The sequence below is a fragment of the Diospyros lotus genome, chromosome 8 (genome assembly GCF_014633365.1).
Source record: "Diospyros lotus cultivar Yz01 chromosome 8, ASM1463336v1, whole genome shotgun sequence".
Classification (NCBI taxonomy): Eukaryota; Viridiplantae; Streptophyta; class Magnoliopsida; order Ericales; family Ebenaceae; genus Diospyros; species Diospyros lotus.
In genome coordinates this window covers 3631126-3655946 of record NC_068345.1, presented here as the reverse complement: position 1 = coordinate 3655946, position 24821 = coordinate 3631126, and the positions used below count along the sequence as shown (strand labels likewise).

Sequence of the window (24821 nt, the reverse complement as noted above, 5' to 3'; positions counted from 1 at the left end):
AAAAAAGGTATGAGTTTGAATCTAACTATTGAACCGGTGGAATTCCTACAAAAGCTATTGAATGGTACCCATCTTGCAAAAGATTTAGATGTCTCAGCATCTAATCCCTCAGGATCTATGGCCCAAAAATGTAATTTGAAATATTCCTTATTATCTAGAAAGATGAATGGAAGTTATTGGATTATAGACACTAGTGCATCTGACCATATGATTGGGTCTACAACCATATTTGAGCAATTTCAGCCTAGAGATAAGGAATTGACAGTATTAATGGAAGATGGTGCTATGTCCTTAGTTATGGGGCAAGGGAATGTTTGTGTATTTGGTTTGCAACTTAAATTTGTCCTATATGTGCCAAATTTGAAGTGTAACTTGCTGTCAGTTAGCAAGTTAACAAAGGACATGGATTGCATTGTAATCTTTCTTCCTTCTCATTGTAGTTTTTCAGGATTGATCCTCGGGGAAGATGATTGGCAGTGCTGAGGAAAAGGATGGGCTCTATTGGGTTTTAGACAACAAGGCTTCTCCTAATAAGTTAACACATAAGCTTTCTCTCACTGTTAGTTTTAATTTTGAGATTTTGTTATGGCATAAACGCCTTGGACATCCTAGCTTTTCATATTTGAAACATTTATATCTAGATTTATTCATCAATAAAGAGAAAGTAGTGCTCCAGTGTAAAAATTGCATTCTTGCCAAACAAACACACAACACTTATCAATCTCATCTTTACACACCTTCTAAACCTTTTCACTTGATACATAGTGACATTTGTTGGGGACCAACAAGAGTTCCAAGTTTGACTAGTGCCTGATGGTTTGTCACCTTTATTGATGACCATAATAGGGCGTGTTGGGTATATCTCATGAAAAAAAATATGAGGTATGTGCTATTTTTTAAAGCTTCCATAAACTAATTCTTAATGTGTTTCAGTCTTCTATTTGTGTCCTTAGGACTGATAATAGCCGTGAGTATTTCTCCTATCCTCTTACCTAATACCTCACTACCCATGGGATTTTTCATCAAAGCACTTTTCCCCATACTCCTCAACAAAATGGGGTAGCTGAGAGGAAAAATTGTCATTCACTTGAAGTGGCTAGAGCCCTAATGTTCACTAGTTCCACTCCTAATAGGTATTGGGGAGAAGTTGTTCTAACAGCCTCTTGATCAATCGGTTGCCTTCCAAAGTCCTCAATTACTAGACTCACTTGCACAATCTCGTGACCATTTTCTCTCATGTCCGAATTCTAAGCTCTCTCTCCCCTAAAGTGTTTGGCTGCATTGTGTATGTCCATCAAACCAACCCTAACCGTCACAAACTTGAGCCAAAAGCCCTCAAATGTATTTTTATTGGCCATTCCTCTACCCAAAAATGATACAAATGTTATTGTCCTCTATCACAAAAGTTCTTTGCTTCCTGTGATGTAACATTTGTTGAGGATGAATTCTGTTATTCAAGTACTCCTTTACAAAGGGAAGAAAGCCATTGGGATCCCACAATATTAATGCCTATTTCTCTCCCTATTTCCTCATCCCTTCCAAATATTGATCTGATCCAAACAACCACAATTGATCATTCCCAACCAACAACCTTTGAATCAACCAACATTGACTCATCAACCTCTCCAAACCCTCTACCAATACACCAATCAGCTGAGCCAATGATGATTGATCCAAGGGAAGGATTATGTTCAGAAAAACTGTTACAGTCCCTAGAGATAGATCTAGTGATGGGACAAAATACTGTGGTTTCAGAATTAGAAGAAGGGGTTGGGAAAGGTGTTTTCCTGCATCTACTAATGATGCTGATTCCTTAGAGAGAACCTGCAATCTCCTGAGATAAGTCCTCAGAAACTAGACATAAATTTTTCTGATAATTCCATTGAATAAGTCAAATCTCTAAATACAAGCTTGGTGGGGAAACCACCTCCTAAAAATAAGGAATACAGGGAAAGTGGAGGAGTAACCTCCCCAACTGCAACATAATAACTAATTAGCAAATAAATTCAAAATAAACACTTGTAGAAGAGAATGTTACTTTGAGATAGCATTAGTTTTCTATTTTTGTTTGCTTCCGTTTATGCTCTCTCTTATAGTTGTTATGTTATTGTTTTGTGTAAAGCGGTAATGCCGCATTATTAGTTAAGTTGCATATATATATATATATATATATGCAGCTCTTGTTTAGTTTGTTATTCATTCAATTAATAAGATTTCTAGTGCTCGAGTATTCTTCTTCTCTCTGCCTCTCATTCTTTTAAACCCTAGATCTTGGCTTTTACATGGTATCAGAGCAATCTACACTAATGGCGTCAATTCATGAAAATTGATCCTCCTCACCTTCTCCTACTCGATCTACCTCAAATCTGTCATCGGTTTCTCAATTCGATTTTGCTACAGTGTCTAGGGCTTTCAGTTTCATTCCATTGAAGCTTGATTCAAAGAATTATATATTCTGGAAAGCTCAGATTTTAGCAACTGTAAGAGCGTTTGCTCTGGTTGCGTTCTTGAATAATTTGTCTCCTCCTACAAAATATGTGATCGACTCAAATAGCGGTAGTTCAGTTGCGAATCAAGAAGTGAATCCATAATACATGAGCTGGCTTCGATTTGATCAGTTGCTGTTAAGGTGGCTCTTCTCAACAATTTCTGAAGAAGTGTTAGCGTAGTTGATTCATTGTGAATCATCTGCCGAGGTATGGCTTTATCTTGAAAAATTGTATGCTAGACAAATTATAGCCAAGTCGTTTCAGCTAAAGCAGCAATTAAGATTTGTTAAAAAGGAGAATTTATCGGTGAATGACTATGTTTTAAAGATCAAGACCATAAGTCATTCTCTAGCAGCTATAGGAGAGCCTTTGAGTGATAATGAGTTGCTGCTTGCAATTCTTAATGGTTTAGATCAAGATTATGACACTGTTGTGAGCTTGATAACTTATCAAATGGATGATATAGATTTGGAGAAGGCTCAATACTTGTTGCTTATGCATGAACAACGGTTAGCTACTAAGAATGTACCTCTGTCTTCTTTACATTTTGATTCACTGTCCTCTACTATGAATGTTAATATGGTTTCACATAAGAATAATGGCAATTCTGGTTATAATAGAGGAGGATATTCTCAAAGAGGAGGAGGTTCTGGTTTTAGAGGAGGTAGAGGCCGAGGCAGATCAAACAGAAAATTTTACTGTCAGTTGTGTGGAAAACCAGGACATCTAGTGGATAAATGCTACTATCAATTTGATCGAAATTTTACTCGAGTAACTAATCAAGGCACTGGTAGATCCTCTGGTGGTTATAATCTTGGAAATCAGTTAGATTCAAGTGCTTACATGTCTACCTTTAGTGATTCTAATGGAGTTTACTCTAGTGATAATGGCTCAGTGTTAGGCTCACCATATAATAACACTCTTGAGCAATTTGCTATACAACAACAACCTTTTTTTTCTGATCCAACCTGGTTTGTGGACTCTGAAGCCACAAATCATATTACATCCAATCTTAACAATTTGTCTCTGCATTCACCTTATCATGGTGGGGACAAAGTTACCATTGGGAATGGTAAACAATTGCCTATTACTCATGTTGGTACAGGTATGTTAAATACCTCTTCAAATTCTTTTCTTTGTATTCCTAATATTCTTCATGTTCCTAGTATACATAAAAATCTTCTAAGTGTTTCTCAACTTACTAGAGTCATAATGTGGTGGCTGAATTTAATTCTAATGTCTGTTTGATTAAGGACAAAAGATCCGGGGAAGTTCTTCTACGGGGACACCTTAAGGATGGGCTGTACCGGCTAGTTCCAGCTTCTTGTTCTGCTGCAACAAGCACTCCAGCTTCATCCCTAGAGCCATTTTCTGTTAATTCAGCTTTTAATCTTTCCACTTCTTGTAATAATAAGAAAGTTTGTAACTGACAGTCTTCATTTGTTCATGAACTGTCACATGATATAAATTTGACTCAAAATATTGGTATCTGCCAAGATTGGCATAATAAATTGGGTCATCCTTCTTTGAATGTTCTTCAACTTGTGTTGAATAAAATTGGAGTTTCCTTTTCTTCTTCCAATTTAACTTTCTGTGATGCGTGTAAGATCGGCAAACTGCATCAATTGCCTTTTTCTACACATGAGATTACTGCAATTTGTCCTTTGCAGCTAGTATATTCTGATCTATGGGGACCAGCTCCTATGTTGTCGATGCAAGGTTTTCGGTATTATGTCATTTTTGTGGATGCCTATACTAGATACACTTGGTTATATCCTTTAAAACTCAAATCCGATCTTTTCTCAGTTTTTGTTACATTTCATAAGCTTGCTGAAACTCAGTTTCAAACCAAACTTCAAGCCTTACAAACTGATAATGGGGGTGAGTTTCGTGCCTGTCTATCCTATCTCCATAGTAATGGCATTCAGCCTAGCTTCACTTGTCCTCACACTCATCAACAAAATGGAGTTAATGAAAGAAAACACCCTATAGCTGAAATGGGATTAACCTTATTAGCTCATGCCAACATGCCTTTAACATTTTGGGTGGAAGCTTTTCTCACTGTTGTTCATGTGATTAATCTTCTTCCTTCCTCATCGGTTAATTTTCAGACTCCATTTGAACTCTTGTATCAAAAGCCTCCAGATTATCTTTTCCTTCAACCATTTGGTTGTGCTTGTTTCCCCTTTCTTCGCCCTTACAACAAGCACAAATTTGAGTTTCATTCCACCAAGTGTATCTTTATTGGATATAGTCAAGCTGGTTATAAATGTTTACATCCATCTAGTCGTATATATACCACTCGCCATGTTCAATTTAATGTTCGGGATTTCCCTTATTCCACCATATTTTCTTCCTCTACTGTGACTGTTGCATTACCTCACGATTTCAAGTCTAGTGGTCCCTCTACTGAATTTCTCCATTCTTTTGTTTCCTCATCTCCTTCTTGTGAGTGTCCTTTGGTAGCTTCTTCCTCCGGTTCTTTTCTGAGATCAACAGACACTGCTCCCTCTTCTGCCACCACATTTCCTCCTGCATCCTCTGCCCCTCCTATATCCAAAACTCCCAAACCTAAGACTGTTCCAGCTCCTTCTGTGCACCCTATGCTCACTCGGCTTAAAGCCAAACAACTTGTTAATTCTCCTCATGCTTTGGTGAGCTCACTTGAACCACATCGGTTAGAGAAGCTCTTTTAGACTCACGATGGGTAAAAGCCATGGAAGAAGAATATGCTGCCCTACAAAGGAATAATACTTGGGAATTGGTTCCATATTCTGGTGATATGAATCTCATTGGGAATAAATGGGTTTTTCGGGTGAAGTTCAAGCTTGATGGATCCATTTTAAAGTATAAAGCCAGATTAGTTGCCAAAGGATTTCTTCAAAATCCAGGTGTGGACTATGCAGAAACATTTAGTCCAGTTGTTAAAGCCCCCACTATTAGAGTTTTGTTTTCCTTAGCAGTGTCTTTTGGTTGGGAGATTTAACAAGTGGATGTTAACAATGCATTTTTAAATGGTGATTTAGTTGAGACTGTGTATATGGCTCAACCAGAAGGTTTTATTAATTCTGCTACTCCTCATCATGTTTGTAAATTGAAGAAATCTTTGTATGGATTGAAACAAGCCCCTCGGGCTTGGTACAATAAGCTGAAAGAAGCTTTAATTCATTGGGGGTTTGTTCAATCAGTCTCTGATGCTTCTTTGTTTATCAAGCGAACAGCTGACTATGTGTTGTTTTTGTTAGTATATGTGGATGATATACTTCTTACCGGATCTAGCTCTACAGCTCTTCAAGCCTGTATTCGTGATCTTGATCAGCAGTTTGCTTTGAAAACTCTAGGAGCTGTTAATTACTTCCTCGGGTTTGAAGTATATAGAAACAAGACTGGTTTTTATCTTACCCAAACCAAGTATATGGTGGATTTGTTAAAGAAAGCTGGGATGGAAGACTGTAAGCCTTGTGATACTCCTATGACTGCTGGTCTTTCTTTAAAAAATGAAGGAGAAGCTTTTCCTAACCCAGCTGTCTATAGAACAATTATAGGATCTTTACAATATCTAACCTATACAAGGCCTGATATTGCTTTTGCTGTTAACAAATTGAGTCAGTTTTCAGCTCATCCTAAGTGCCAACATTGGTCAGCTTGCAAGCGATTGCTTCGGTGTATAAAGGGGACTACTGATTTGGGTCTGTTCTTCTCTTCTACTCCTGGAAATCTGACCTTATTAGTATTTATTGATGCATACCATGCTGGCTGCAAAGTTACCAGAAGAAGTACAAGTGGTTTTTGTGTTTATCTTGGGAGCAATCTCATAGTTTGGGGTTCCAAAAAGCAATCTGTGGTTGCTCGGTCAGTAGGGGAAGCTGAATATAGGGCTGTTGCCTTGGGAGTGATGGAGTTACTATGGCTTAAATCATTTTTTACAGAGTTGGGATATTCTGTTGTCTCAACTCCTATTGTTTGGTGTGATAATTTGGCAGCTAAGAGTATGGCTGAAAATCCAGTTTTTCACTCTCGCACTAAGCATGTTGGTGTTGATGTTCATTTTGTTCGAGAGAAAGTTGAAAATGGTGAAGTGGAAATACGTTATGTTCCTACTTCAGAGCAAGTTGCTGATATTTTGACTAAGAGTTTGTCTTGGGACAGGTTTCAACGGTTATGTTGTAAACTACAACTTACTTGAAGTCCTATCAGTACTGGTAAGCAGAAGTATGTTGCAAAGGAAGCCTCTTCTAACAGCTTATGTACAGAGATACTGGAGGAGCTTGATTTGAAGGGAAGTGTAGAAGAGAATGTTACTTTGAGATGGCATTAGTTTTCTGTTTCTGTTTGCTTCCGTTTATGCTCTCTCTTATAGTTGTTATGTTATTGTTTTGTGTAAAGCGGTAATGCCGCATTATCAGTTAAGTTGCATATATATATATATATATGCAACTCTTGTTTAGTTTGTTATTCATTCAATTAATAAGATTTCCAGTGCTCGAGTATTCTTCTTCTCTCTGCCTCTCATTCTTTTAAACCCTAGATCTTGGCTTTTACAACACTAACTTAACAGAAAATTTAATAATTAATTAATGATAACTAATTCAGAAAATTTAATTTATGAATTTTCCATGTGTAAACCGATGGTACACCAGAGGTTTGCTAACATTACTTCCCTTCTCCAAATCACGCTTGTCCTCAAGTGTGAAGTCTGGAAAACGCTGTTGCATAGATGAAATAGTCTCCCATGAAGCCTCAACTAGAGAATTGTGCTGCCAATGGATTAATACTTGAGGAATGCTGTGAACTTGGTGTTGATCAAGAACAGCGAGAGGTTGGGGAGATGGGACTGCTGGTAAACCTGAAGGAAGAGTAGCAATTTCTAGACAATCACCCTCACAAAATGCTTTCAGACAAGAGACATGGAACACTGGTTGAAGTTTAGTGTCTGGTGGGAGCTCTAGTTTATAAGCCATAGCTCCAATACGTTGCAAGATAGTGAATGGGCCATAAAACTTAGGTAGCAGCTTGTGATGACGGAGGTTGGCCACAGAGAATTGCCTATATGGCTGCAACTTTAAGAGGACTTTATCTCCCTCTTGAAACTCCACATTATGGTGCTGGGAATCGTAAATAACCTTCATCTTGTGTTGGGCTTGCATCAAATTCTATTTCATAAGCTGGAGAATTTCATCCCTGGTTTGCAAGGCTTTATCTACTGCATCAAGTTTAGAAATACCGGGGCAATATGATAAGAGGCGGGGCGGCGGATGTCCATACACAACTTCAAAAGGTGTAGCATGTAAGGAAGAATGGAAATTAGTATTGTAAGAATACTCTGCCCAAGACAACCAATCCATCGACTTAGTAGGGTGTGTACTAGTAAAACACCTTAAATACACCTCCACCATCCGATTAACAGCTTCCGTTTGCCCATCAGATTGGGGATGATATGCTGAACTGAAGCATAACAGAGACGAAAAAATTCCTTCCAAAAAGCACTTGTGAAGGTAACATCACGATCACTCACCATTGTTTCAGGAAGACCATGGAATTTAAAAATGTTGTCCAAGAAGAGCCTTGCAATACTTACAGTAGAATAAGGGTGAGCAGTGGCCAATAAATGACAATATTTGCAGAAACGATCTACCACCACTAAAATAACATTTTTCCCATGGGAGGTGGGCAACCCTTCAACAAATGATATATCATACCAAACTTGTGTGGGAACGGGCAAGGGTTGAAAAAGACCAGCAGTTTGCAAAGTTTATGTTTTATGCCTTTGACAAACTCCACAAGCGCGAACAAAGTCATGAACATGGTGTGTCATTCCTGTCCAGTGGAAATCTTTAGCAATTCGGAAGAGTGTCTTTTGATACCCTTCATGGCCTTGATTATGTAAGGCACTCAGGATGGCCTGAATTGAGGGAGAGGATGGAGCCAAGTAAATGCGGCCTTTATAGAATAATAATCCATGCTTAAAACTCCACTGTATTGCTGTTGTACCGTCTTGTACATTGGTTATACATTGCTGAATTTCTGGAGAGTTTTGTTGTTCATGTTGGATGGCATCAAAGAGACTTAATTGGGGCATTGAGATGGCAAGTAAAACAACTTCTTCAGTATCTCTGCGAGATAAGGCATTAGCTATAGTGTTGCTTCGGCCAGCCTTATATTCAACTGAGAAAGTGTAGCCCAAGATTTTTCCCAGCCAATGTTGTTGTGGAGGAGTAAGGGCCTTTTGTTCTAACAGAAACTTGAGGCTGTAGTGATCTGTTTTGACTATGAAATGCTGCCCCCACAAGTAAAAACGCCAATGTTTGATAGCCTTGACTAGGCCAATCAACTCTTTCTCATATGTTGGAAGGTTGTCGGTGTCTAGCCGCTAAAACTCTGCTAAAGAAGGCAATGGGTCTGCTATTTTGTAACAAAACAGCCCCAAGGCCCATGTCTGAAGCATCACATTCAATTGTGAAAGGTTGAGAGAAATCAGGAAGTGCCAATACCGGTGTAGTGGTCATGGCCTCCTTGAGTGTTTCAAATGCCTTTGAGGATTGATCACTCCAAACAAAGGAGTTTTTGCGTAACATGGCTGTTAATGGTGCTGCAATGGCGCCATAATTCTGACAAACTTGCAGTAATAACCAGTGAGGCCTAAGAATTCGCGTAATCCTCGAAGAGTGGAAGGTTTGGGCCATTCTGTCATTGCTGAAATTTTAGAGGCATCTGCAGAAACTCCTTCAGCTGTGATAATGTGGCCTAAATAGTCTATTTGGGTTTGGCCAAAAGAGCACTTAGATTGTTTTAAGAAGAGATGATGATCTAATAATAATTTGAAAACAATCTATAGATGGTGAATGTGCTCAAACCCAAGTGGTACTGTACACAAGGATATCCTCAAAAAATACCAGAATAAACTTCCGTAAATAGGGACCAAATACCTCATTCATGAGAGCTTGGAAGGTGGAGGGTGCATTGGTTAAGCCGACGGGCATAACCAAAAATTCAAAACGACCATGGTGTGTGCAAAAAGTTGTTTTCTCCACATCTATCTACCTCATTTGAACTTGAAAGTAACCTGATCGTAAGTTTAGCTTGGAGAAATATTTGGCTCAAAATAATTCCTCCAGTAGTTCTTCAATCACTGGAATTGGGAATTTATCCTTGATGGTTTTAGCATTCAACTCACGGTAGTCAATACACATCCGCCAAGATCCATCTGATTTAGGAACAAGAAGCACTGGGGAAGAAAATGGGGACTGACTTGGTCTAATTATCCCCTACCTTGGCATCTCTGAACATTGTCGTTCAATTTCATCTTTTTGTGTATGGGGGTACCTGTATGGATGTACTACTACTGGCTTTGTCCTGGGCTTCAACACAATTTTATGATCACATAAACGCTGAGGTGGAAAACCCTTTGGTTCAAGGAAGATGGAAGCATACTCTTGTAATAAATTCTGCAAGTCTTTTTTGCTGTCCTTTCTAGACACAATAGTATGGAATCTTGTCTCTTGAATGGTAGAGGAAGGCTGGCTGCCATTTAATTCCACACGTATGCCTTTTTTAGAAAATGTCATCTGCATCTTCTTGAAGTCCCATAAGATAGCTCCCAATGTCTTTAGCCAATTAACCCCTAATACCTCATCAAAACCATTTATGTTCAGTACATATAAATCCAGGATAAAGATATGATTACCAATTTCAAGAGAAATTCCCTTGCATTGACCCCTGTTTCTGATCCATTCTCCATTAGCCACTACAACTCGCAACCCATCTTGTTTCTCCATTCGAAGATTAGATCATGAAGCAAGCTCCAAATTTATGAAACTATGGGTGCTGCCTGAGTCCACTAAAGCCCATACGGACTGATCTCCCAATTTCTCACGTAGCAACATGTTTTGTGTTGAGGTAGTACCAATAATTACATTTAAAGAAATCTCTAATTGGTCTGTTTGTGTCTCTTGGTCTGTGGGACCTTCTTCTTCATCTCCTTCAATTAAATCAATCCAGAACACCCTCTTGCATTCATGGCCTCATACAAAGGGTTCATCACAATTGAAACAAAGTCCCTTGAGTCTTCTTTCCTCCATCTCTGATCTAGTCAATTGCTTCACAATTCTGGAACGTTGTTGAGGAGGAGGATCTGCTGTTTTTGGCCTACGACATTCCTGTGATTGTGAACGAAGGGGCTGTACCTTCCGTTCATATAATCGAGAGATACTCATAGCTGTTGCCAAGTCTGGGGGGTCATGTAACTCGACTTCTACTGCTATATAATCAGCAAGGCTGCTGACATAGAGCTCTATTTTTTGTGACTAGGTGAGAGTACCAACTCGAGAGGCTAGTTGCTCGAATTTCTCTTGATAATCCGCCACGAACCCAATTTGTCTTAATTTTGCCAATTCTCCCAATTTATGACTTCTAATTGGTGGGCCAAACCGCAAATTACATTGTTGTTTGAATTCTTCCCATGAGAGTTGAGGAATATTTGTTTCTAATTGGAGGAACCATAATTGAGCGTTTCCTTCCAGATGATAAGATGTTAATCCCACCTTATCCTCTTCAGGTGTTTGTTGATGGTGGAAGAAGTGTTCACACCTGTTCAACCATCCCAATGGATCCTCTTGTCCCTTAAAGCATGGAAAGTCCAACTTCGAAAATTTAGGGACAGTGGAACTTCCTCCCACGATTTGTGAGCCTATAACTCCCTTCCCTCCACAGCTATGGCTGCTTTGTTAAGTAGAATCAGTGGGAAGCTTCGAAGCTGATAGCTCCTTTGTGAGTACATCCAGGCGAGCATTGATTGCTTCTTGTCTTGCGAGATTGGCTGCGTGTTCTTCTTGGAATAATTGCACTAATTGTGCTAATTGTTGCTAAAGTTGATCTCCCATAACCACCTGCTCTGATACCAAAATGTTACGGTCCTTAGAGATAGATCTGGTGATGGGACGAAATATTGTGGTTTTAGAATTAGAAGAAGGGGTTGGGAAAGGTGTTTTCCTGCGTCTACCAATGATGTTGATTCCTTAGAGAGAACCTGCAAGAGAGAGAACCTGCAATCTCTTGAGATAAGTCCTCAAAAACTAGGCATAAATTTTTCTAATAATTCCGTTGAATAAGTCAAATCTCTAAATACAAGCTTGGTGGGATAACCACCTCCTAAAACCAAGGAATAGAGGGATAGTGGAGGAGTAACCTCCTCAACTGCACCATAATAACTAATCAACAAATAAATTCAAAATAAACACTATCTTAATAGAAAATACAATAATTAATTAATGATAACTAACTCAGAAAATTTAATTTCTGAATTTTCCATGTGTAAACCGATGCTACACCAGAGGTTTGCTAACAAAAACCCACAAAGGTTTATTCAAGAAGACCCAAGTGTCCTGCTCCTCAACTTAGCCAATTGTTAGTGTTGAAATTCGTATGGAACAATAATTGATTCCACCGTATATTGCTTCACTAGTCTAAGGAAATATATATACAATAAATCTCCTAAATAATATCCAAGAACAACTCCTACTTATCTCCTATTTACTTATCTCCTATTTTCTAGGAATAGATTTTACAATATTTAAACACTAATTTACAGATTAGTTTTGATAAATAATTGTTGTTGATAGCCCTTATCTAGAGCCCATCTCCTCTTTATCTTCCAACACTTCCCCTCAAGCTGGTGGATAGATGTCAATCATTCCCAGCTTGTCTCTGAGTATTTCAAATCCCTGTTTTTGCACGGCTTTGGTCAATATATCAGCTTCTTGATTCTCTGTTGGTACATATGTGAGTCTTATGTCTCCTTGTTCCATTTCTTGCTTGACAAAGTGTTTATCGATCCTAACATGCTTTATTCGATCGTGTTGCATTGGATTATTCACAATACTGATGGCCAATCTGCTGTCACTATAAAGAAATTTAGGAGATGATGCTGGCATAGATAGGTCTTTCATTAACCATTCTATCTATATTATCTCACAAATACTTAGAGCAATTGCACAATATTCAGCATTGGCACTACTTCGAGCAACTACTTGTTGTTTCTTGCTTCTCCAAGTTATCAGGTTCCCCCATAGCTTTGTACAATACCCTGATGTTGATATACTATCCTCAATAGATCCTGCCCAATCAGAATCAGCAAAACCACAAATACTTATATCCTTCTTTTTCTTAAAGAATAGCCCTTTTCTAGGTGTTCATTTGAGATACCTAAGGATGTGATAAGCTGCTTCCAGATGTCTCTTAGTAGGGAGATGCATATATTGGCTGATAATACTCACAGCATAGGCAATGTCTGGCCTTGTATGAGATAAATAAATAAGTTTCCCTACTAAGCGTTGGTACATTCCTTTATCAACTGGATGCTCTTCCTTTCTTTCTTTATTCTTCCAATTTGGCTCTAGAGGAGTGCTGGCAGGTTTACACCCTAGTTTGCTTGTTTCCTTTAAAAGATCTAAGGTGTATTTTCTCTGAGTTATAAATATACCTTCCTTACTTCTTGCCACTTCCAAGCCCAAGAAATATCTCAATTCTCCCAAATCTTTTACTTCAAATGCTTCTCTCAGCTGTTGCTTCAATTTCTCTATCTCATGGTGGTTATCACCAGGGATGATAATGTCATCAACATACACTATCAACACTGTTCTTCTGCCGCCACTTTCTACCTTTGTAAAGAGAGTATGATCTGCTTGTCCCTGCTGGTATCCCAGTTGATGTAATGTATCACTGAATCTTTTGAACCAAACCCTAGGAGATTGTTTGAGGCCATACAATGATTTTTTCAACCTGCATACCTTGCCTTTAGCATAATTTTCTTCGAAGTCCAAGGGTATTCTCAAGTATATTTCTTCTTCTAGCTCACCATTTAAGAATGCATTTTTTACATCCAGATGATGTAATTTCCAGTCGAGGTTGGCTACCAAGGATAGCAATACCCGGATAGTATTTAACTTGGCCACAGGTGCAAACGTTTCCTCATAGTCCAATCCTTGAGTTTGAGTGAATCCCTGAGCTACAAGTCTGGCCTTGAATTTGCCAATACTTCCATCAGCTTTGTATTTTACAGTAAATATCCATTTGCTGCCCATTGTATTTTTGACATTTGGTAAGTCCACAACTTCCCATGTTTCATTTTTTTTCAAAGCCCACATTTCTTCCAGAGCTGTTGCATTCCACCTATCATCCTGTAAGGCATGATATATATCCCTTGGAATAACTATATTATCTAGGTTAGTAGTGAACAATTTGAATTTTGGAGACAACTTTGAATACCCCAAAAAATTAGAGATGGGGTGTTGTGTGCAGGATCTCACACCTTTCCTTAGGGCAATTGGAAGTTCAAGATCACTTGGATTATTTTCTTCATGCTCCACTCTATTTGGGACTTCAACATCACTTGAATTTTTTTTTTCCTGGACTTACCACTGGTGGTTCAGATGGTTTGGTATGCTGAGGATCGCGCGGTTTGCGTGAATACACTTTTAATGGTTGTTGATCTGCTATTGGAACTATAGTGCTTTCTTTCTCTCCCCATTGATGGTGTAGGGTAGAGATATTAGACCTAGAACCATCAACTGTATTAAGCAGAAGATTAGGTAGAGTAGCAGGTATGAGATTGACTGGATTGCAATGGTAGTCAACCTCTTTGGGGTTATTTTGGAAATATGATTGATGCTCGACAAATGAGACATCACAGGTGACAATGAATTTTCTTGTAGGAAGATGATAACATTTATATCCTTGTTGTGTTGGAGAGTATCCAATAAAGATGCACTTGAGGGCTTTAGGATCCAATTTTAACTGAAGTTGATGATTTTGATGTACGAAGACAGTGCAACCAAAAATCTTAGGAGGAAGAGAGTTCAAGACTCTGGTATGATGGGGAAAGTTCTCAAGAAGGACATTCAAGGGTGTTTGTGCAGTGAGAACCGCCTCTCCCCAGTAGGTATAGGGAACTGATTTTGTAAACATCAAAGCCTTGGCTGTCTGAAGGAGGTGACGGTTCTTTCGTTCTGCTACCCCATTTTGTTGAGGGTTGTATGGACAAGAGCTTTGGTGAATAATATCATGCTCGAGGAGGTAGTGATTGAAGTCATTAGAAAAGTATTCTCGGTCATTATCAGTCCGCAAGATGTGTATAGCTGATTGAAAGGCATTTTGGACCATTTGGTGAAAACTTTTGAATAAAGAGTAGGCTTCGGATTTGTCCTTCATTAGAAATATCCAGCTAACCCTAGTATGGTCATCTATGAATATAATGAACCATCTAGTGTTAGTGAGATTAGGAACCCTAGCTGGCCCCCACACATCGCTATGAATCAAATGAACATTCCACTTAATCTCATAAAAGAGATCCATCTCCTGCCATAAGGTTGTTAGAATGTTAAAGTATGTTGTAACTGAATTAGAGCCTTGCTTGGTGGTTTGAATATTTGATCGGATTTGGAAGCTTTGGGCAGTGTTCTCTAAGTTAGAGTAAGTCTCCTGAACTGCCTGTCATATCTCGCTCGCTGATTTGTAGAACAAATAAGTCCGTCCGATGCTAGGCTCCATCGAATTAATCAGCCATGCCATGATGATGGCATTCACGGTCTCCCACACACCAAAATTGGCTGCATCAGAGCTGGGCTTTGGGATATCCCCTGTCAGGTAGCCTTCGCGTCCCCTTTCGCGGATGACCAACACGGATTGGAACCACTCTCTGAAGTTGGTTCCATCCAATTTGTGTTGGGTGATTTGAAGCGAGTGACTCAGTTGCCATCGGGTAGGTTGGAACTTGGGTGGTCCTTGTTGTGGTTAGAAGGAGATTCGAAGTTGTGCTGGTTGATGGATTTTTGCCATGTTGAGATCAGAAGCGTTCAATATGAACTAGAGTTCCAACGCTTGGAAGGCAAAGGTACCAGGCTCTGATACCATGCTGAAATTCGTATGGAACAATAATTGATTCCACCGTATATTGCTTCACTAGTCTAAGGAAATATATATACAATAAATCTCCTAAATAATCTTCGAGAACAACTCCTACTTATCTCCTATTTACTTATCTCCTATTTTCTAGGAATAGATTTTACAATATTTAAATACTAATTTACAGATTAGTTTTGATAAATAATTATTGTTGATAGCCCTTATCTAGAACCCATATCCTCTTTATCTTCCAACAGTTAGAACCAAAGGATGGTCCAACAAGTGAGGAGCATACTGTAGCCAACAGTGATTTGGATATTCCTATTGCTATTCGAAAAGGGGGAAGGCCTTGTATTAAGTATTCCATCTCCAATTACTTAAACATATTCTAGATTATCTTCACAATTCAGGGCCTTTACCACAACAGTTGATGGAGTAGCTATCCCTCAAAATATTCAGGAAGCTTTGAATGATCCTAAGTGAAAGGAAGCCGTGATGGAGGAAATGAAAGCTCTTATTGGCAACCACACATGGGATATTGTAGAATCTCCCAAGGACAAGAAAATTATAGGCTACAAGTGGGTTTTTACTATCAAATACAGATCAGATGGGAGCATAGACAGGTACAAAGCAAGGTTGGTGGCTCAAGGATACTGTCAAACCTATGGGATAGACTATGAGGAGACATTTGCTCCTGTAGCAAAATTGAATTCCATAAGGGTGTTGTTGTTTATTGCTATGAATTTGGATTGGGAATTGTTCCAGTTTGATATCAAAAAGGCCTTCCTAAATGGGGAATTGGAAGAAGAGGTGTATATGAAGATTTCACCTGGGTTTGAGAAAGAAGGAGTTGGCAAGTATGCAAATTGTATAGATCTCTCTATGGGCTAAAACAATCTCCAAGAGCATTGTTTAAGAAATTCAGCTCTACACTTACAAAATTTGGGTACAAACAAAGGTGAAGTAGATCACACATTGTTTACTAAGTATGCAGCTAATGGAAAGAGGTGCATTTTGATTGTATACGTAGATGATATAATCATTATCGGTGATGATATTTAGGAAATTGCAGCACTAAAACAGAGATTAAAGGAAGAATTTGAGGTTAAAGACTTGGGAACCATGAAGTACTTTCTGGGAATGGAAGTGGCTAGGAGCAAACAAGGTATCCTAATTTCTCAAAGAAAATATACCCTTGATCTCTTAAAAGATACAGGAATGTTGAGCTGTAAGTCGAGGTATACACCTCTAGAAAGGAATTGGAAATACTGGATAAAGGGAGGTATCAAAGGTTAGTTGGAAGGCTGATTTATCTTTCTCTCACTCGCCTAAATATTGCCTATGCTGTGAGTATTGTGAGCCAATTCATGCACTCACCTACTCAGCAACATTTAGCTATAGTTCATCACATTTTAAGATACCTAAAGGGAACACCAGGGAAGGGATTTTTGTTCCAAAAGAGTGATGAAAGAGTGGCTGAAGGCTCTATTGATGCTGACTGGGTAGTATCTGTGATAAACAGTCGATCAACATCAAGTTTTTGTACCAAACTATGGGGGAACCTAGTCACTTGGAGGAGTAAAAAACAATCAGTGGTGGCACGAAGCAGAGTTTAGGGCAATTGCCCAAGGTATTTGTGAGTTGATTTGGTTAGTTAGGCTAATGGAAAACATACAAATGCCTCTAACCCTACCAACAAAGCTTTATGGTAACAGCAAGTTAGCTATAAACATTGCTAATAATCCCATATAACATGATAGGATGAAGTATGTTAAGATTGATAGAAGTTTTATACAAAGGGAAATTGAAGAAGGAGGAATAAAATTGACCTATATTCTTACAGCAAGTCAAGAGGCAGATGTGTTTACAAAGGCCATGTCAAGACCAAGGTTTGAAACACTCATTAGCAAGTTGGGAATAAGAGATATCTATTCACCAGCTTGAGGTAGGGGGGGTGTTGGAGAGTCCGAATATTAAGCTAGGTAAGCTAGCTAATGGTGTAATACCTGAGAAATTTGGGTTAATTAAAAATAAGCAATTTATTAGAGAAATGAGATTTCAGAGAAAATTGGTATTTGAATAGCCCGAAAAATTGACCAAATCGACTGCCGGGAGTGCCCTGGAGCCGAGATACCGAAGGAAAATGATGTGGCATTAACGAGCACCCCAAGATAGGATTTATGGTGCAGAAAGAAATCAGATTGGGAACAGTTTTCGGTACAACAAAAATACAGCTGCCAATTAGGCTGCAATATCGAATTGTTATAGACGACTTCCCGGAAGTCAACGGAAGCTTGAGGGGGCTTCGGTTTTTCATAAGGAACAACCCTTCAGTGGTTTCAGGAAGAAACGAAGAGGTTTAAGGCCAAAACAAAGATTCGGGCCTAAGTGCAGTTTTTGGAAATTGCTAGAGGGAGGCCGAAACAAGGTTGTTTTGAAATCTTCAAGGGTTAAAATGATGTTTTAGGACTTGAGGGACTCAATGGCAATATTGAAAAGTTCAGGGGTTAAGTGGAAAAGGACCAAAATGAGAACACCAAAAGTTGAGGGGCCAAAATGCAATTTTTCAAAGTGGCTAGCATGGGCGAATCTGAGCAGTCGGCCATGGCCGAAATTGGCCATAGGGATGGCACAACGGTGGTCATGGGACCAACTTTTGTAAAGGCCTGGCCGACAATAGCCATCATGGTGGCCGGAAAAGTAAGAAAAGTGGCCGAAAGTCGGCCAAAGTGGTGCACGCCTGCAACTTGCAATTGTTGTCGGATAAGGCTCGATCGAGGGCCATCTGAGGGAGGTCGAGACTCTAAGAAGTGTGGGTAGGTCGGCCAAAGGCATTTGAGGCATCGAAGATGCCTATAAATAAAGGTTTCATGAAGGCCGAAAATAGGGAGAAATGGAGCTTCAAATCGAGGGCTTAAACGAACGAATTGGGCAATGAGAATAAGGGGCTTTTGTTGCCCATGTCTCAAGCTTCGTTTCTGTCAAATTTGAGCCATTTTGGTTGAGAGTTGAAGGAGATCCGAAGACTTGTCGGAAAAACGAGCTTCGCCGGAAAATCGTGTTGAGCAATCAATAAATGGCTCCAATCGACCGATTTTAAGGTATTATCCTGTACAGGGCGAATAGAGGAAGGCGTAGGAACAAACGGGGGGCAAAACGGAGTTCGGAGGAGGGAGAAATCGCGAAAAAACCAGGCGAGGCGCACCAGTCCAGCGAACTGCTGGAGGTTGAAGACACGGCACGTGTGGAACACGCGCCCAGCAGCAGGTGCGCGTGGGGCGTGTGGCAGCGGCTTTCGACAGCGTGTGGAGGCGCGTGCAGCATCAGAAAATCTTGAATTTTTTTTGTAAAATCTTATAAATTCGAGATCTAGGTCCCTGTGCAATTAGTTTTGGATTTGGAGTTTTCGTTGCCTCGGTTTTCGCACCAAAGAGCCTCGTTTTGCGTGAAAACGCAACATCCGGGTAAGTTCAGTATTTTTCCCTTGAAGTTTATAACCTATAATGAATTTTTGTGAAATTAGATTTGAGAAAATAGTCTCGAAGTATTTATTGAAATTTTTGGAAAGGAAAAATGAGAGAAAATGAAGAAAAATGAAATAAATGGAATATTGAGGATATTTATTGATTAAATATTATTTTATGATTGAGGAGATCGAGATGATGTAATTGGTGTAACTTTTGAGAGTTAACACGAAAATCAAGGCGGGGCACGCATATCGAGGCAACGCACGCTTTTCGAGGTATCGCGGTCTTTAGGGCCAAGGTGAGTTGTTCTATCCTAAGTATGATTTGGTGAGTGGTTTTCTCACAAGAACTTATATTTATATGATTGTTATATATGCATGCTATTTATGAATGTAATGTTCATTTTGTCATATTACATTGAAAGTCATGATAATTACATAGCATAATATTATTGTCATATTGATATCTGTGCATGAGAATGAGATGTCGCTCCCAGAGTGTAGCCGTAATTCCCCAAGGGCGTTAAGGGAATAACGTTAGGCTTATCCTACAGAGGTTCGGGATTTGCCTAGGATTCCTAGCCGGGCTTGCGGGCCAGGGAAGTTACACTAAGGGCAAATGTTGTTCATGTTATTGCATCATGCATTCGTATATATGTTTTGGACCCTCACTAGAAGTTTCATCTTCTAATGGGTTATGCCCCTGGAACATTTCACGTTCCAGTTTTAGACTTGCAGTTAGGGCAGGGAGCAGGTTGAAATATAACAGCACGTGATGGCGTGGCCGATGATTCAGCGAGTTGTCTCGGAGATGTTTTAGCTGATGCTTTATTGATGATTAGCCTTGTTAGAATATTATGAAATCTCCATGTATTTATGTATTTCAATATTGAGGATATGATGTTAATTATGGTACAAATTCTTATGTTATAAATAAAGTGATTTGATTATGTACCATATCAAGTTTCGATTATCGCTTCCGCATTTTTAATGATTTGCTGGGGGTTTTGTTCGGGACTCGGTACTTAAAGTTTAAGTTATGTACTGGGAAAGAAAGAAAAAAATAAATTATGTATATTTTGGGCCCCAACATAGTGACACGCTCGGTAAGAGAAAAGCGGGGTGTTACAAATGGTAGCAGGAAGATTCAGTGATAGATGTGTGCTGATTAAATAAAAGATGGAGATAAGCAGTGCATAAAGATTGAAAGGATAAGGAAGAAAAGGTTTTGGAAATATAGGAAAAAATATAGTAGATATGCTATCTTGGTTTTAAATTCTGTACCATATCTAATTTAACTTTGTATCCTTCTCAAACTTGGATTGTACGCTATCTCTTATAAATTAGGATCAATAACATAGCATCATAGCTGTATAAATATAAGTTCTATAGTTAATATATACTATGAGTTTGATTTCTCCCCTAAACTCAGTTCAAACCTAAAGTTTTCTACTTAGGTTATCCTATTTTGTTCAATTACAGCATAGGATCTTTGTTTAACATATATTTCAAGTATCCATATAGTAGGTGAGTTGTTAGTCATAGTTGGAAATTGAGCTCTCAAAGCTGTTTCCCATGCTTGTATCCTTAGCCTGTTGATGCAATTCATTGAGTATGGAAGTGGTAAATAAATAAAATGTCCTATCTGGTAAACTTATGAGTTAATGTCAATTCTTTTGGCATTGGTGTTCTTGTCTAAGAGGCTAGTTGCTTTCCAGGTGGTTAGATTCATGCAAACTATATCTGACTTATCTTTCCTTCTGTATCTTGAGATTGAAGTTTTGTTTATTGATTAATTATGGCACTCTCATTTCCTTCTTTCTAATGTTATGGTGTTTCTTTGCAGGAGCATAACCATGTATGGGAAGAGGGTGATGATAGGTAACATATATGTGTTCATTACTCAAGATTTACATGTTGCTTTAGCCTTTGCACTCGTAGTTTGGAATGGACGGATTGAAACTCAATACTTCTTGTTAAACATGATATGTATTTACATAGAGTTCCTCTGTTTGAATTTGTTTCAATGAGGCAGCAAGAAAGAAAAATTGAAAGGAAAGTGTCGATAAATCAGGAAAGCTAAGATTTGGGTGTTAGAATTTTGAATAATTTAGGAAGTCAGATTTCCTAGGATTAAGGGGAGAATAAATCAATCCTTGATTTTATGTGATTCTAGGATTTGACTTTTTTATTCTTCTCTTCCTATTTATGTGGGCTCTATAACATTGTTTTAGTAAGAATGAAAAAAGGAGAATGAGTGCATTTCTTCTCCTCTTCTTGTTCCTCCATATATCTCTACATGGTATCAGAGCTTTAAGGTTCTAATCATGAACTTTAAGGCCGCCATGGTTGTCTCCAGTTCGATCTCTTCGGATGCTAGCAGTGGCATGATGACTTCGGAGGGAGGAAATCAATCAGCGACAGTTTCTATGTCTGAGAACTCTCTGCAGATTACCATTCATAAATTGAATGGAAAGAATTACCTTGAGTGGTCTCAGTCTGTGCGTTTGGTGATCGACGACGAGGGGAAACTTGGTTATCTGAACGGCGAAGTGAAACCACCAGCCACCACATATCCAAAATACAGGCAGTGGCATTCCAAAAACTCAATAGTTACTGCTTGGTTGATCAACTCTATGGATCCAGTGGTTGAAAAACCTTTCATGTTCCTGTTGATGGCTTGCGACGTGTGGGAAGCAATAACGAAAACCTATTCTGATCTAGACAATCACTTGCAACTGTTTAAACTGAACACCCAGATGTGGAAGATGTAGCAAGGAGATTGTGAAGTAACAACATATTATAATGAGATGATGGTTGTTTGGCAGGAGTTGGATTTATTTGAAGACGAAGCATGGGAAAGTTCGAATGACAGTGCTCGATACGAAAAGAAGATAGAGAGAAGCTAAGTATTTGTCTTCTTAGCAGGATTGAATAAAGATCTTGATGAGGTTAGAGGTCGCATCTTAGGGTGAAAACCTTTGTCGACTATTAGAGAAGTCTTCTCAAAGGTTCGTAGAGAAGAAGCACGAAGGCAAGTGATGCTGAAGAATACAAATGAAACAAAAATAGATAATGAGGGATCAACTCTTATGGTCTGAGGTGCAGACTCAGAAGGAGAAAGGCGAGGAGGAAAGTAGAGGCCTTGGTGTGATCATTGTAAAAGGTCATGGCATACCCGAGAAACCTGTTGGAAGCTACATGGGAAACCAGCAAATCTTAAGAAAAAATTGAGTGGTGATAACAAGTTAGGGGGAGATGTCCGCGCATTTCAAGTGAGCAATTCGGAACTAGGGCAGCAATCATCCTCAGAATCTCTTCCTTTCACAAAGGAACAAATAGAGCATTTATATAAAATGTTTCAATCTCAATCTTTAGGAAACTCTAATCCATCTTGTTCTCTAGCCCAGTCATGTAATTTTTTCATTGCAGCCATTGCTTGTACAAAGTCTAATGGCTCCTGGATATTAGATTCAGGTGCCATTGATCATATGACTGACACTTCGCAAATTTTTTCTTCATATACACCTTGTGCAGATGGTTCCTTTGCAAGGTTGTTAAAATCGGGATTTTAAGTGGGATCGACAAAGGGTCCATAAAATCGAATCGTAAAATCGTAAGATTTTAGAGATAATTAAAAATACCCTTTAATTTTTGTAAATATATGTTTATAATAATATAATTTTGTAGAAAATGAATTAATATTATTTAATAACTTGATTATTCCTTATTATAATTCAAAAAATGATACTTCCCAAATATAGCTCAAAAACTAGCAGGTTGGTATAGGCAATTTAGAGACAAAATATAGGTAATTTAGAGGTAAAATATAGCTTAAAATTCTTTAGAGGATGCTTCCAATGTCTTCCATTAGATTTAGATTGCAATTTTTTCTTTATCTAACATTGATTAAATCAAGTAATATCCCAATTTGGGGTTGGGTGGTCCATTAATTAATTACTTGTTTGTCTTGATTTACTTATGCAATCAATGTTAAATCAAGTAAAAATTATAATTTAAATCAAGTAAATTGAAACTTATGCAATTAATGTTAGATGCTATGTGACATTGGAATTTATGTAATCAATGTTAAATCAAGTTCCAATTTAGAGGCAAAATATAACAATTCATTGCATAAGTTCCAATGTCAAATGCTATGTGACATTGAGACGTTGGAAGCATCCTCTAAATTACAACTTAAATCAATAGAGGTCTTTGAATCGTAAAATCGTTTGGGGATCTCTGAAGCGTAAAATCGTAAAATCGTACATGTAAAATCGAGATTTTATAGGATTTTATCCCAAATTGGATTTTACATGGGATTTGAATCGTTTGGGGGTCTTCAAATCGTAAAATCGTAAAATCGTACGCGTAAAATCGGGATTTTAACAACAATGATTCCTTTGCTACTGTTGTTGGAAAATGAATGATAGATTACTGAAGATAATCTACCTTGATTTACTGTAAAATGAAGAGAATTACACTGAAAAAAAGTAAGTAAATGAAGGAAAATGGACTTTCGAGAGGTCCACACTCTCCCAATATCACCCTTGCTTTCGAATCCCTTTCTATTCTACTATCTTCCCTATTTATATGTTGCTCCAGCTATGCTCCTCTAACAGAATCCATTATACGCACATGCCACCTGCCTGCTCTCCCCATAATGCCCTTCAACTGTTTTTGTCACTTTCCCCCTCTCCCAATGTTCTATTCTGCCCCTGCTTATTCTGTCTTTGATAACGGAATTGTATGGGTCTTCCATCAATACCTCCCCCTATAGAACTCACCTTGTCCTCAAGGTGGAAGTCAGGAAATTGTTGCTGGAGCATGTCATAGGGTTCCCAGGTGGCTTCCAAAGGTGGCAGCCCTTTCCACTGAATGAGTACATCCAAGCCACTTAGGTTCTTGCCCATTCCTGGCCTCACTCCAATAACTGCCTCCGGTTCCACTAACATCTCAAGTTCTTCACTGAGCTGGCTAGGTATATCAGTGGGGACGGTGAGCATACCGTTGGCCTTGCGTAATTGGGAAACATGGAAGATGGGATGAATTCTACAAGTCGCAGGCAAGGACAGCTTGTAAGCGACTTGCCCAACCTTTTTCTCCACAGCGAATGGCCCAAAAAATCGAGGTGCTAGCTTCTCATTAGGACGCACAGCCAGTGACTTGCGACGGTAGGGTCTGATCTTCAAATAAACCATGTCTCCCACTTCAAATTGAACATCCCACCTTTTCCCATCTGCCCTTGCTTTCATCTGAGCTTGAGCCCGCTGCAATTGAGCCTTTAGTTCATCCGACATTTGATCCCTCGCAACCAGCTGCTGCTCCACTGCCAACACCGGGGTAGAACCCCCTTCGAACCGCAATAACCCCGGTGGCTCTCATCCATAAACCACCTGGAAGGGAGTAAGTTTGGAAGCCGTGTGGTAAGAAGTGTTGTACCATAACTCTGCCCATGGTAGCCAGCTGAACCAAGCTTTGGGTTTTCTTGACGCAAAGCATCGTAGATAGGTTTCTAGTGTCCTGTTTAATACTTCCGTCTGCCCATCCGATTGGGGGTGGTAAGCCGTACTTCTACATAGCTTCGTGCCTTGGAGGCGAAATAACTCTTCCCAAAAATGGCTCGTGAAGACCTTGTCCCTGTCTAACACAATAGATCAAGGCACCCCGTGTAGGCATATCACTTCCTTCACAAAAATCGCAGCCACACTGCTAGCAGTAAAAGGGTGTTTGAGCCCTATGAAATGTCCATATTTGCTCAATCCATCCACCACGACCAATATGCTGTCCATATTTCCGGATCCAAGCAAGCCTTCAATAAAATCCATAGCTATATCTTCCCATACTTGACCCGGAATAGGGAGTGGCTGCAAAAGGCCTCTTGGTGATAAGGCTTGGTATTTGTGCTTTTGGCAAATGGCACATTGGTTCACATAGCGATGGATATCCCCCTTCATTCCCACCCAGTA

General features: G+C 39.1%; 1 protein-coding gene across 3 annotated transcripts in view; it reads left to right on the top strand.

The window, feature by feature from the left end:
- LOC127807440 (histone-lysine N-methyltransferase ASHH1) overlaps positions 1–24821 on the top strand; it is a 65177-nt gene that overhangs the window by 28416 nt on the left and 11940 nt on the right. For all 3 annotated transcript variants that reach the window (XM_052345281.1, XM_052345280.1, XM_052345279.1), the window contains one exon: positions 20699–20733. In XM_052345281.1, the coding sequence (XP_052201241.1) occupies positions 20699–20733 (35 nt within the window). The remainder of the gene's footprint in view (positions 1–20698; positions 20734–24821) is intronic.